Here is a 13,936-nt window from a genome sequence, read left to right as displayed (position 1 = left end):
GCAAGATGCTCACCAGCCAATCAGAGGTGTCCTAGAGCAACATCCGTCCAATGAGCACTCTCACTGGGACGGCCCTCAGCCAATCAGTTTCCAGCACTCACCAGGAGAGTGGGCAGAGCAGTTCCTTCAGGCCGCAAAATGGCGGAATGGGGACACAGGGGACAGGGCAGGACACCTTGCTGGGATGGGGACACAGGGGACAGCACAGGACACCTTGCTGGGATGGGGACACAGGGGCCAGGACAGGACAGCTTGCTGGGATGGGGACACAGGGGACAGCACAGGACACCTTGCTGGGATGGGGACACAGGGGGCAGCACAGCTCCTTGGCTGCCTCAGCATTTCTCAGCAGTGCTCAAACCACTGCCTGCCCACACCACTCCCTCCCCACTGCCCCTTGACTGAAACAAGGAGAAGGCCTAAGAAACAGCTAAAGCTTGTGCTCAGTTTATAAATTTTTATTAGCTGGATAGTGTACACAGTACTTACAATTGCATCTATTAAAGACCAAAATACACCTGAAAAAATGCATTATATAAAAAAAAATTTATAAACTTTAAACTATATACAAACTTTGCCTTACGTTCCGTTAATCTCAGTTCCCCCCGCACCCCGTCGCAGGGGTTTTCCCCCCGCTCTGAACATGCAAGGCCGGGGAGCCACGCGGCGTCACTTGAGGAGCGTTTTCCACGGGCTGTTCTTCCCTAGGAGCCCGGGGTTTGATCGTTCGCCGCTCCCGTGCTCTCTGGGTCAATCTCCCATCCTCATGCACTCGGATCTGTTCTCTCAAAGTGGAGTTTTTGCTCAAGCGTAGCCAATCCACAAAGAATTCTCACTTGATGACATCTCCAATTTAACAAGTTTTCCCAGGAAAAGAGAACAGACTTTTGTGGTAACGTGGTTGCCCAATAACTCCAATCTCACCAAGCAAACGCTGCTTTTAGAAGTGAATACACATAACCAAAAGCAAATGAAAATATGACAGTAGCACTCAGGCTTTCACATCACTACTTAAAGTATTAACAATAAGACTTTCTATGTAACACAAATCCATAGGTCTTAATACACATTCTACAGCCATGGATCAGAGAACCTTTACGTGAAGGGCTTATTGGGAAAAAAGTTCTAACTGTTTTAAAGAAGTTTACAAGTTCTTTAAGAAAAGAAGTAATTACTCGTTAAAAAAACCAAACCTATGTCAGAGCAATCATATCATCTCACCTCCCTCACTGCAGCTCCCAAAGGGGTTTCTCCAGGGATCAGCCAGCAGTTGACGAGCAGAAACGTTACAGAGGTGCTTACTCAGCACAGAAATATTACTGTACGAAATGTACAGATGACCTCAAAAAATATTTACAATAATGCTGCAAATTCAACAAAAGCAAATTTTTTGTTACGCTGTCACTGAAAGAGAGCTACGTGTTTCCTGAAATGGGTGAGCTCCCAGAAGTGCTGGGTGAGGACTTCACAGGCGCCAACTGGAGAAATTAAGCACCATCCTCTCATTGGCCAGGGGTTCTAGGGCAGAAGCAACCAAAGGCACAGAAGATGCCACCTACAGAGGTAAAAAAGTGCCTTTCGAACCAGAAAAAAATCCTAATGTTAGATCTGTGAGCACATTGTATTACTATATAAGACAAAATCAAATGTAAGGAGGTCTGAACATGAAGAACCAGGCCACCTCCTCCTGTGGCTGCAGGCGGCACCGTGTGTCCAACGGCTCCTTCCTCAGCTTCGGGAGAACATGGAACCAAAAACTCAGGAAGGAAATGAACTGAGCTCCATTTAGAAAACCCAGCTGCTCAGCTACAGATGCCACATCTGCATTTCTTTGCTCTTTCACTGGTTGTGCACCTCCCCGGCCGGCTGACCTCAATGAACACCGTCACCCGTCACCTCACCATCGCCCGCTGCCAACGCGGCATCCAACGCTTCACATTTCTGCTCCCTCTTGTATTCCTTCCCATCTTCTCATACTCTTCCGTCTAGTATTTTTCTGGTTTATCCAAAGTAGGTAGGATTCTCAAGGCTCTGTCTTTTGGGATCCTCCCAGTCTTCTACAACTTGCTTGCGGAACTGATTTGGAACAGACGTCAGGAAACACCATCACAAAGATGGTCAAGTCCCATCACTCCGAGATTGCGGGTTTTATGTCTCTGGACTGGCAGGTTAGAAGGAAGATTAAAAAAAAAAAGCCTTTGGAAGAGACTCGATTATAAGTTTTAATCCTTTTTATACTACCATCCACTTTTCTTCCAAAGCACCGACTACTGGCAATAAACATACCAAAAAATACCAAGAGGTTGCTTTTACTCATTACATCCCTACCCCCATATCACCCTCCCCCCTCTTACTTCTTGGAACGGATACACAATATATCGAGTCCTGCAATCATCTTGAAATCTGTCTAACACTGTCACTGCATGGCTGAACTTCTCCCAGGGAGGAACTTGCTGTTTGCGTGTTTTACAAGGTGGAACCTAAATCAACCCCTTCAGTTCCTGCCGGTGTCCGAAGTCCCTGCTGGGAAAACCAAGTACGGCGGAGCAGCCGCGCCAGGGCTGGTTGCTGTGAACCGGAGGTGTGTCTGCACAGAAGGGACAGGGCTCCGAGGGCCTGTGCTGCCCCGCTCCAGCGTGCCAGTTATTGCTGGTCACCGGGCCAGTGGCCACTCTCTCCCGTGGCCAATCTTAATGCAAGGGATGTTTAAAATCCAACAAACAAACAAACAAAACGCACGAGCAGCCAGACTCTGAAATCCCTGCGCTGGATCAGAAGAGTGTGCGAAGAAAGTCATTAAGTTTTGATTTGTTGAGTCAACTGCAGTTAAAATATGGACCACGCACTGAAAACGTGGTGCTTGTTCTGTAGAAAAGGCCAGGCTGATATGGCGATTGTCCCACTGAAAGACTCGCTTGGAACACCGGAAGGGTAGGACAGACTTGCAGAGGGGACGGGAGTTGTACTCGGTTGGTTGTTTTCTTTAGCAGCGGTTAGGAGACTCTGATCATCTGTGTCATTGCTTCTTCATTGGCCTGAGTTGGATCCTACAGACACAAAGTACAAAACATGTTCTAAGATCAACGTTTTTCAGAACAGCGAAGAGAATCACACACAACTCTTCCCAAGAGGAGACACTCCTGCCCCCTCCATCTCTGAACATGGAGTGTTTTTCCTGGGTCTTACAGGATATATAAATCCCAATAGTTCCTGGACTTACTAGTGCTGTGGTATTTGGGTCAGATTCCACTTCAGAATAAGAAACATTCTTCTGCTAAAGCCACAGGTCTGCTTCAAAGCACTAATCAACAGAATTTGCTGATTCTCCTCTCTCGTGTCCCTTTCTTTGAAAATCTGTCTTGCACTTTTAATGTAAATTGATAAACAGGTAAGAATCGGATATTCACATGTGGTTTATTTTCAATAAGACGTATGATAAGGCACCTCTACCTTTAATTCACGTACAAAAATATTTCTGGGATGCAACCAGAAAGGCTGCACAGGCTGTATTTCTTAGGACAAAAATTACAAGCATTCTCTGTTTGTAAAATAAAGTGAATTCACTTATACCAATATTGCTATAATTTAAAAACTCAAGGCAAACAGACACTTGCTCTCCACAACAAGTGAGACAGAAGGTTTCTTTACAATGCCCAAAATACAGATTCAAAGGCAGAGAGGGATGGAGGTCGGCAGCCTCGCATGAAGAACAGAACAGCGAGAGCTCTGACGAGCGTCTGCTGTGCAGAGCCGAACGCAGCCCTGTCCGAGGCACAGAACGCACCTGCATGTGAGGACTGTCCTTCTCCTTGGGCGAGAAGAAGCGCCCACCTTCTCCCCGCTTCCTGGCCATGGCGTGGCGGTGCCGGGACTCGTGCAGGTATTTCTGCAACGGGATGAAGGAGGTAATGAGGGACCAGCCCGTTCCAGTGCCGCGCGCTGGGCAGGGAGCGCCGCCTGCCCTTCCCCATTCCCCAACATCAACCGTTTACAGTAAATGCCCGTTTGCAATACAGCTACAGGTACACCCAACAACGAAAAGCACACGGAAGAAGCGAGACTGCCACCAAAATTACTGCAATGCAGCTCATGAACAGCAACAAAAACAAAAGAACACTTTAAGGTTCTAATCCTCATTTGCCAGCCCGGGTGTTTTTCTGTAACCCTGCATTAGATCCCCGTTGCATTCTCACCCTTCTTTCCTTGGGAATCTTCCCCTCAGCTTCCAGCTTGGCCCGCGCCTGCCTCCTCTTGAGGATGCGGTGGTACTGCTTGGCGTTGACGTAGAGCGGCTCCTCCTCCAGCATCTCGGCTCCGGGCAACGGGATCCTCTGGATGGCCGGGACTGACCCGGCGCCAGGGACCATCTGCACAGAACAGCTTTTCAGAGCTCAGACACGCAGTGAATGCAAAAAAGTAACTTAATGAACCAAAATGTTCAAACGGAAAGCATTTGGGTTTTGTTCAGATAATGCGGCTACTTAAATTAAAAGGAGTAATAAAATTGTTCTCAAAGTGCAGAACAAATTCAAACAAATCAATTACTTATCAGTCATGCTCGTTATTTTTCTGAATGGAAAAATTTCTATACAATATACAATTCTATGACCATGTTAATGCTTCTTGTAAATGTAAGCATACAGGACATGCCCACTGCTTCCCTTTCTTTTTGCTTATCACTTATTCGATTTATATGATTATTTCAAAGCAGTTCTTAGGCAAATATGACTGTAGAGCTGCTGACATCTAGTGGGGACAAACAGTAAAATTCAAGTTTAAAGGCCTCACACTACAAAGAAATAAGAATTAACAGAAAAAGCACTCTCGTGAATCAGAGAAACGAATACTAGGGGATGCGCAAGAGAAGCAACAGTGGATTCAATCGTTTAATCCTCTGCTTATCAGTTCACAGCTCATTTGGAATTTCAGATTCCAGATTTCTGCACTCAATCTGCTGTGAGAGAAGGCCCAGAATACACAGATCGCAGCAGGACAACTTTTATCGTTTAAACTTGAAACTAATGGGAGCTGTGAGGAGACTGAGCATATTAAGGTGACATCAATCACAGCCACTGGTTTGTGTACAGACATCTTAAACCTCCAACTCTGAAAGTGCCGACATACCATAACCATTCCGCCCGAATTGACGACATTTCCGGCGACCGGCAGCGTCACCGTGACAGTGCCCTGTCCGCTGCTGGTCGTGTTGGTGTTGGCTCCCGTCTGGACAATCTGCGCTCCAGCCAGACTGGCTGCGGGAATGGTGATCATGCCTGTAACAGGGACTGTGACTGCAACAAAATAAAACACAAAGAGAGGGGGGAAAAAAAAAGAAAGACAAAACAAAACAAAAACACACACACAAAAAGGAGGGAACACCGTTAGTCCTGCTTCTGGGTTTTACTCATTCATCCTTCCATAACGTGCAAGAAGACTCAGAATAGCGTGGCAAATTATCAACTCAATTCCGTACCTTGCTGCAGGATGGTGCCGTCAGCGTTCACGGGCTGGTACACTATGGTCTGCCCTTCCGCCGCCTGCGCTACCTGCTGCCCTTGAACGGCGATTTGCTGCTGGGTCTAAACAAAACAGAGAAAACAGAACTTTACTAATTGCTTATTTCTCCGGTTTTACAATTCCTGAATTAACACACGGTGCTTAAGGTGTTTCAGGCATCTATTTCTTTTGCTTGAAAACCAGCATCAAGAAATAGGATGGAGCACAAACCAACTGAACTGGAGATGAAATACCTAAAGCATTTAGAGCGTACTTTTTCTAACAGTGCAGTATTTAACACTGCAAGAAATGAGTTCTGGGTTTCCTGTCTCTCCATGAACAGGTTAAAGAAGAACTATTCCGCTCAGAAATTTAATTTGGGTCCTGAACAGAAGGATCAGCAGAAAGCCCAGGTGTGAGTAGACCACTTCACAAAATGGAAGTATGGAATTAACAATACATCGCGTTTCCAAATTTCAGACAGACAAAAACAACCAAGAACCAATAAAATACAGGAACACAATGGATAAAAACATGCAGTCTATTTGTTCTGCCCCAGAGTTATGTATGAAAACACTACAAAAATATGAAATTTATTCTCAAGTTCTCCTCGATATTAATAATTCCTTTTTTTTTTACTTAACCACAGCTTAAGGCATTTGTCAAGTTTCTCTTCCTGTGTCTGCCGAGCAAACCCTTTCATGCTGTGCAGTTACCTGTGTCTGGCCAGCAGTAACTGCAGTCTGGGGCTGCTGTATAATGATCTGCTGGGTCTGGCCCTGCTGGCCCTGTACCTGCACAGCCTGCCCACCTTGAATCTGAATCTGACCTGGCTGGACCAACTGAATCTGTGGAGAAAGAGTCAGAAAGGAACATTAACTAGGCCTCTGGTTGCTTCCTCCTTGGCCTCAGCATTACCCAGTCATCTCGGAGGATGATTTACTGGTGCAAAGAACAAGAAAGCACCAATTCTTCTCTTTTTTCCACTTGAAAATGAAGAGCTTTAATTCATTCCTCCCTGTGACACAGCAGTCACAACCGTACACAACAGAGGAAACATCACATAGTCATGTCATTATGCTCCAGCAATTCTCCACTGCTTACACAGTAAAACAGTCAAAAGAAATCAATTATTCACATGAAACCAGCAATAATAATACTCAGGTGAAAGAAAAAGAGGACTAAGATTTAAGCTATCTGTAGTGTTAATTATCCAGCGTACAGAAGTACTCCCGGATATAGATAAAAGTTGTCATCGTCTTTCCACCAACGTGGAACATTTCCCAGGTTAAAAAAGTAACATGGATCAAAGCTTGTGCTTAAAACCCCAGTTATGGGATCTTCATCCAACAAGCACAGTGTAAAGAACCTAACACAAAATACATTGTCTTCCACCACAAAATTGTAAATAAACCTCTCAGCAGCAAGACATCGTGTCTCTTCCTGAGCTGTGAACTTGATGCTGAAATCCCATTCTCAAATCACAAAACGCTGCCATTAGGCCACTGTTACCGTTCTTCCCTGTGTGTCTTTGAGGAACACACTTTGAGCACCTGTTTAGATTTAAAAACTGTCTTTTAAACAAATATTTTAAAATAACTGCTTCTAATTAAATCTGTCTTCTACAGTATTGCCTCCTGTGCAATGGAAATGTTTAAATTCACCTCCGGCTATTATGTATTTGATGACCTCAAGTACAGGTCATTTTCAAGAAGATTTCTTAGAGAAAAATCCTCTTTCTGAGCCATAAATGGAGCAGGCGCCAGAGCAGCAACTGCCCCGAAAGGGCCAGTTACAACAGAAATAAGAACACCAAAAAACCCCAAACCAACTCCAGCTGTTTTGAACGGACTTCATTTAAAGGTTTGCACCATTCCGTAAAACACGAGAATCAAATACACCGAGCCCTTTCATTGCACTAACACGCAGCTCACTGCCAGGCCCACGGCTGGAGAGCAACCGGCTGTGCCTGGTTCATTTTAAGCGCTGACGGTACGGTTCGTTCTCTCCAATTCGTCTCCGATAAGACGGGGGTTGGCTCACCTGCTGCAGCCCCTGCGTTCCGGACACCGGGACCTGCATGATGGTCTGGCCCTGGCCGCCCGGCACGGCCTGCACCATGATGGGCTGGCCCGTGGACGTGATGAGCTGCCCCCCGCTCACCTGCACCATGAGCGGCTGGCCCTGCACCTGCAACGGGAGAAGAGAGCACGATGAAACGCTCCGGTGACACCCGGCCCGTGTCACGGGCTGACCAGAGGAACTCGGCAACGGCCACTGACCTGGCTTCATAATCGCCATCAAACACCCTCCACGACGTGCTACTGGATTTAGGAAATTATCTTTTGCTGTTGCAGACTAACCCAAACTTGCGAGTCTAATTGCAGTAAAGCAGGAAAAGCATGGCGAAATTTTCCAGACACGATATCTTCATGCACAGCCCGAGAGCAAATGTAATAAAAGAAACTTCATTATCCACATCACTATTACTGATCTTTAATTGGGGTTCCTAACGAGAAGCAGCACTAAATAAGCCATCCTGACAGAGCTTCTGAGTAGCTTCAACTCTCTCCAATTACATGCTTACATTTCCATTTCCTAACCGATACGTAGCATGCGACATTCTTAGAGAATCTTTTCATGGTTATTAAGTGAAATTAAAAATGTAACACCACAAAATGTAGTTCAGTAATGAAGAGTGAAAGAAAATGAGCAGGAGCCACTTCTTGCCCCAGTAAGGTTTGCAATGGGTTTATAAACGCTGTGTAAGTCTCCGGAGTCTTGGAGCAGGAGGGTCTCTGGGCACTAGAGAAGAGGCCAATGACGAGGGGAAAACCGCTCTGTTCAAACACCCGCACCCACTGAGGGCCCAAATTCCCCACAACGTTTTCAAAGCACCGCTCCTGCAGGGCCTCCCCTGGCCTAGGGAACCGCTCTTCACCCTGCTCCGACTCTTTTAGAAACAAGAGCAGCGCAACGGGATAAAAAGTCACTGAGTTCTTGGGTTTTCTACCTGTACATCTCAAGAATATGCAACAGCAAATCCTCCCTGTTCAAGCACTGTAACATACCGGGCCACACGTCAGTACAGGTGTTCAGCACATAACTACCTAAAAAACCCTTCACTTCGTGTAGTTCAAATACCTTAGCGAATTGTATGCTAACGCATCCACAGCAACAACCAGTGATCGATGTCCTACACAGACTACTGTGACTCTACAGGTCACCTAATGCTCTGTGACACTGTTCTGCTCTTCAACCTTGTGACTATTGCATACGAGTGCCTTAAAAAATCAGTCGCACTTGTTTTGCATTACAACAGAGAAGAGCATGCTCAGGTCAGCCACAAAGGAGCACAGCCAGCAGAAAGGAAAATGGTACATTCCAGGATTCCTGTTAATGTATTAGAGCAAGCCAAAAAGAGAAAAGAAGGGGGGACACATGAGGATGAGTGTTCAAGCTGGTGGGTCACCCGCTGCCTCTGTCTTTCTTTCATGTAGTGAAGACACAGAGCTAGTCCCAGTGGATATCAGAAATCTAATCTCCCTGAAACCACAGGACATCTTTGGGTTGTATCTCTTGACTGTTACTTCCTTATCTTGGTGTTTATTCCTTTTAAATCCCATTCCAATTCACTTTGAGAATTACAGCAGCAGAAATTGAGGAATGCACCAGCAGGGCTCCTGGCATGCACCCCAGGTCCAACGCAAAGCTCTTCACAGAAACCTCCAGCCAGCGTCAAGCAGAACGACCGCTACCAGTGTTCCTGTTCCTATCTGAAACCCTGGGAAGACACAGCGTTAGACACGTGGCGATGGTGAGAGTCATGCAGTGCTCACGAACACGATGAGAGAGGTCACCACTACCTGGAGGGTCTGGACTTGCTGGCCTGAGGCAGATGCCACCTGGGCCTCAGTCTGCAGCTGGACAGCGGTGACACCCCCCTGCTGCTGGAACAGGAACAGGGACAGCTTCAAACACGGGAACGCTCGCACAGACAACACTCGGCTGCAACAGGTAGATTTAAAATTCATACACACTGCTCTGGGAACGTAAGGGATGGGAATACGTTTAGCAAACCTATGAGTGGAATGGTGACAGAACCACATCTGGCACTGACAGGCTTCAGCGTCCCCAAAACATCTCTTACAAGTGACGTGAGAGATTATTTCGCAGAATTTAAAATCTCAGCTCCAGCGGTTTCGACTGCTACTTTTGCACTTCATGTTTCCTTTCACTGCCCAGGTTTCTTACTGCGAAGGGGTTCCAGACTTTTGTCCCCACAATAAGGGCCACCAATTCCTTTCTGCGCAGAACAGCAGCACAAGTGACTGCGCTGTGAGCTCCAGCCAAGCCGCCCTGCACCAACGTCCTCCCACCACTGACCTTCGGAGGCCGCAGGAGCAGCCACATCTAAAAGCCTCTTCTATCTTTAGCCGCTTTAGTAAGACTCCCAAAATAACCTGTGCTAACTGTGTTCGCGTTTTGGGAGCTGAAGGACATCTCTCTACTAAAAGCTGCACTACAACAGGCCTATTAAAGATTGTTTTAGAAAAATATTTCATGTCAAATACAACACAGGCTTTAAGAGCATGTACTAAAAACGATACATATAATGAAAACATAATCTGGTCGCTCATTCATTTGCCTGACAAACTAAGAAACTCCTCTTGCCTTGAACTAGAGCCTAAGATGCAACAAAAATCCCACAGTGGCCCAGCTCATCTGGAAATGCGCTGCTGCATCTGAATGGTGAAACGTAACAAGAGCAGAAATCCTTAGAACAGCAGCCCCACTCACCTGCACGTTAAACATGAACCAGAAACCCCTTTCTAGAATGGATGAATTCATCCCAAACTACACGTTTTGTTCCAGTTCCTGTCTTGTGTGTTTGTTTTGATCCACCAGTAGTTCTAAAACAAAGGATCTCACTAAATACTTGTGAGGAAGCTGGAAAAAGCCTCTATAGGCTTGAACAAAACCTGTTTCAGTTTTGGCAGAAATCTACATCGTTCTTTGTGGACAGTGGACTCTTCGGATCAATACTCTGTTCCCTCCATTTTCAGAGGGGATTTGTTGCTTTCCTCACGTCACTACCAGTTTGCACACTCCCTACTACCCCAACATTTGGTAAACTGTGTACCTGCATTTTCATTAACTTAATTTTACAATAAGTATTTTAAAAAATTATTTACTCTGACTTGAAGTCAAGTCGGATCACTGGGCACTGGTGAGGGGACCCAGGTCAGGTAACCGCGCAAGCAGACAGAATCGCGATACACCTGGCTGGTTCTGACACTGAGGAGCACAAACAGCTCTGCCACCCGGCGCCGGCACCGTCCGCTCGCCCAGCACCGCCTCCCGTACCTGCTGCTGGATCTGGCCGGCCTGGACAACGATCTGCTCGGTGGAGCTGTTGCTGTTGGCTGTGTACTGCTCCATGGCGCCCAGTCCACCCCCGAGAGCGGCGCCGCGGCCCCTGGGTCTGCAAGGCAACAGAAATCAAACGGATTATTGTCCCAAGGTTTGAAGAGCAGCGTTACCTTACAGCAGGTGAAGAGCAAACTATCTGCTGGCACTGAGGTCGGAATCACAGTAGGAGCCACCGTCTCACCAAGGACCTAACTCCCTCATGGCGCCACCGTCCCGAGTGACAAAACTCAGGTATTAATTTCAAGAACACATAACCTGAGTGAGAAGCAAAGCCTAGCAGTCTCAAGTCTGCCATTATCTTCAGTGAATCAAACAGCAGCTGTGAACCTGCTGCTCCTCCTGTTCCACCCCTTGAGTCTGCATTTCTGGGCTGCACTGCATGTGGGGGAGGACACGGGTGTTACTGCTGAAAACCTCACAAAATACAAAATTTAGGTGTAAAATCAAACTACATTTCAAGAATTCAACACAGCTGAGTCAAACTCTTCCTCCTTCCCCACCTACGCAGCACTCCCTCCTCCTCACATCTCCTTCGTCCTGCTCCCAGGTATTCTGAAGTCAGCACACTCCTCAGTGCTTCCATCCTCTTAGTGCCCCCATTTCTTGGGCTGCTGCCTACGTACATGAAGATGCTGTTGAAATCAAATACTTGGTCCCGTTACCTCCTTCTCCCTCACATTTCTTCTCAGCTGAAACACCGTGGCAAGAATTCTTACTATATTGCTTTTAATGAGGTATTTGATTGACACTATGACTGCACAAGTACCTGCTGCACTAGTGGAAGAGCAGCCTATAGCTTCAAAGTCTTACACAAGGAAAAAAAGGGTCCTTCAGTTTTCAAAGAAACACACAAAAAGCTTATTCACAACTTAAACCAAGTGTAGCAGCTGCTGTGGTTCCTACTGCAATGGCACCTTGCGCACCTCCTGCTCTCTACTTCAAAATGTCCTCTGCGTTTATCTGAAGAACACTTCATCCTTCCATCAACTCGCTCCTCACTGTGGGCTAAGAAAACACACCATGATTTTACATTTGGTTGTTTTCCTGCACTTTAACATCAAATGTTGCTTAACTACAAAAATAAACGATTAAGCAATGTGCACCATAACAGAGCAGACGCATGTTCGTTTGGGGCACAATCCTTGTACTCTGGTGTCAGAACCTTCTCGGTCCCCGTCAGATCTTTTGTCCAGAACAAGGATGGGATGACACCAACCCTGGCGATCACAGCGGTAACCGGAGTCACCGCACTGCAAGGGACTATGTTTTACTGTCGTTTTAACTCCATCCTCGGCCCGGTTAGTGACCGATTGTCACAGCCTGCCAGAATAAGAGAAATATTCTTTCTGAAAATGAAGGTTCTCACTTTGATTTTGCGCTGCACAATCGATTTCTGCCCTAAATGTCTGTGGGGCCGTCAGAAAACAGTTCCCACATTTCATTCCCTAGGGAATCCTCTCAACAGCAAGCATGGGATGCACTGAAACCTGTTTGCCCAAAGTTCTCTGGCTACAACCAGTAACCAGGCACAGGCACAGGCACGTGTCTGCTCGGAAACGCCGCTCCAGACCCCGGCATCAAACCTGTCCTGTTCATTTATCAGCAGCGCTGTGATCCTCACTCTGCACCAGCTGCATGAGCCAGTTACACACACAAGATTGTACAAGTGCCGGATCATAGTCCTCCAAGGGATTAATTACCTCATTGTCCTCGATAAAACCGCGAGCAGCAGCGACACTGCACCCCAGTTACACTGCGAAGCTCAGTGATGCAGCTCCAGGGCGTCCTCCCTGCGCCGATCCCACCGCGGCTCCTCCTCACCAGGCCCCTTGCACCAGCATCACTCACTGCTCTGGTTCTATCCACATATATTCACATGTGTGTATATATACATGAGGCTATAGAAGCTACATCCCTTGGCAAATGAGCTGCAATAAGAACCACTGTGACAAGCTGTGCCAGGACTTGAACTGGGTTGAAAGCAGCGTTTTCCAACGTGCTGCACCCAGACGCAAGGTGACTGACCTGGCAGAGGTTTCCAGGGCAGACCCCGCGGATCTGCCAGCCCGACCGCTGTCCGTGTGGACACCGGCGGGCAAACACCCACGCAAAGCCAAGGGCAGGGTTTAACTGAACCACAGCACAGCCAGGACACAGCCTCATCTGCTTTTGGGCAGACTAAAACACCCGGGATCCAGACCCTGTTTCTGATCTCCTTATCGCCCACGCAGGTCGGGGAGTTTTTATTTTACTGCAGAAGGCCCAGCCAGGCCCAGGGGCCAGACCGGAGCGGGACCCGCACCAGGGGCCGTTTCCCAGCACGTGGGGGACGTTTGGCGCCCAGGTGCGCTCGGGGCGGGGGGGGCGCGCAGGCGCCGCGGGGCAGCCCGGGGAGGAGGGGACAGAGCCGGCCCGGGCAGGCGGGGAGGGGGAGAAGGGGCGGCCCGGGCTGCCCGCGGCCCATCTGCCAGGCGGCTCTCCCGCTCCGCTCCCCCGCCCGGCCGGTGGAGGGCGGGGCCCCGCCGGCTCCCGTCCCAGCGGCCCCGCACGGGCAAGGCCGGGCCCGCCGCGATCCTCCCTGCAGCGGCGCCTTCTCGGCCTCGCGCCCGCAGCTCCCGGTACGCCCCGCCCGCCCCCGCCCGGGCCCTCTCGCCCCGGTGCGCCCCCCGCCCGGGGCCGCCGCGCCCCGTCCCCTCGGCTCCCCCAGCGCCGGCCGGCCGGGCCCGGCCCTGCGAGCGGCCTCCTGACTGGTCACTCGGCCCCGCCAATCCCGGCGCTGGGGCCGGCGCTCGGGGGCTCCATATTGGCTGCTCGCACTCACCGTGCCTCGCTCCCCCGGTTCGGGTCCCGCGCTGATTGGCTCCGCTACCGGCCCCCGAAACCCAATCAGCGCCTCCACTCAGCCGCCGCGCAAAATGGCGCCCAACCCCGAACAAAGGCGAAGGAGGGGGCGGGCACGGGCGTCGCATGCGCACGGGCGGCCCACGCCCCGGATGGCCCCGCCTCC

General features: G+C 48.8%; 1 protein-coding gene across 12 annotated transcripts; it reads right to left on the bottom strand.

The window, feature by feature from the left end:
- Window positions 1-437: 437 nt before the first annotated feature.
- Window positions 438-13,913, bottom strand: NFYA (nuclear transcription factor Y subunit alpha). Of its 12 annotated transcripts, none has more exons than XR_010652667.2 (11): window positions 13,751-13,867; window positions 10,864-10,981; window positions 9,360-9,446; window positions 7,540-7,686; window positions 6,213-6,344; window positions 5,474-5,579; window positions 5,125-5,291; window positions 4,194-4,367; window positions 3,785-3,886; window positions 3,221-3,364; window positions 438-3,047 (listed from the first exon to the last, which is right to left on the bottom strand). XR_010652667.2 is itself a non-coding variant. In XM_071817881.1 (10 exons), exons 1-10 carry the CDS (start codon window positions 13,896-13,898, stop codon window positions 2,994-2,996), a joined length of 1,293 nt encoding a protein of 430 aa, XP_071673982.1. In that variant the 5' UTR covers window positions 13,899-13,913; the 3' UTR covers window positions 438-2,993. The 12 variants fall into 12 exon arrangements, 6 of the variants coding, with proteins under 6 accessions (XP_071673982.1, XP_071673983.1, XP_071673984.1 ...); XR_010652665.2 differs by lacking the exon at window positions 13,751-13,867 and adding an exon at window positions 12,630-13,442; XR_011742145.1 differs by lacking the exon at window positions 13,751-13,867 and adding an exon at window positions 12,630-13,441 and having other exon boundaries at window positions 9,360-9,443.
- Window positions 13,914-13,936: the final 23 nt, after the last annotated feature.

Source organism: Patagioenas fasciata, chromosome 21, assembly GCF_037038585.1.
Source record: "Patagioenas fasciata isolate bPatFas1 chromosome 21, bPatFas1.hap1, whole genome shotgun sequence".
Classification (NCBI taxonomy): domain Eukaryota; kingdom Metazoa; phylum Chordata; class Aves; order Columbiformes; family Columbidae; genus Patagioenas; species Patagioenas fasciata.
The sequence above is the reverse complement of the archived record's forward strand: the minus strand, read 5'-3'. Positions and strand labels throughout refer to the sequence as shown.

Coding starts and splice junctions, on each gene's coding strand:
- NFYA (XM_071817881.1), bottom strand. CDS start 13,898: ATGCGACGCCCGTGCCCGCCCCCTCCTTCGCCTTTGTTCGGGGTTGGG. Junction 10,982..13,750: donor AACCGGGGGAGCGAGGCACG/GTGAGTGCGAGC, acceptor GTTGCCTTGCAG/ACCCAGGGGCCGCGGCGCCG. Junction 5,292..5,473: donor CGGCACCATCCTGCAGCAAG/GTACGGAATTGA, acceptor ATTTTGTTGCAG/TCACAGTCCCTGTTACAGGC.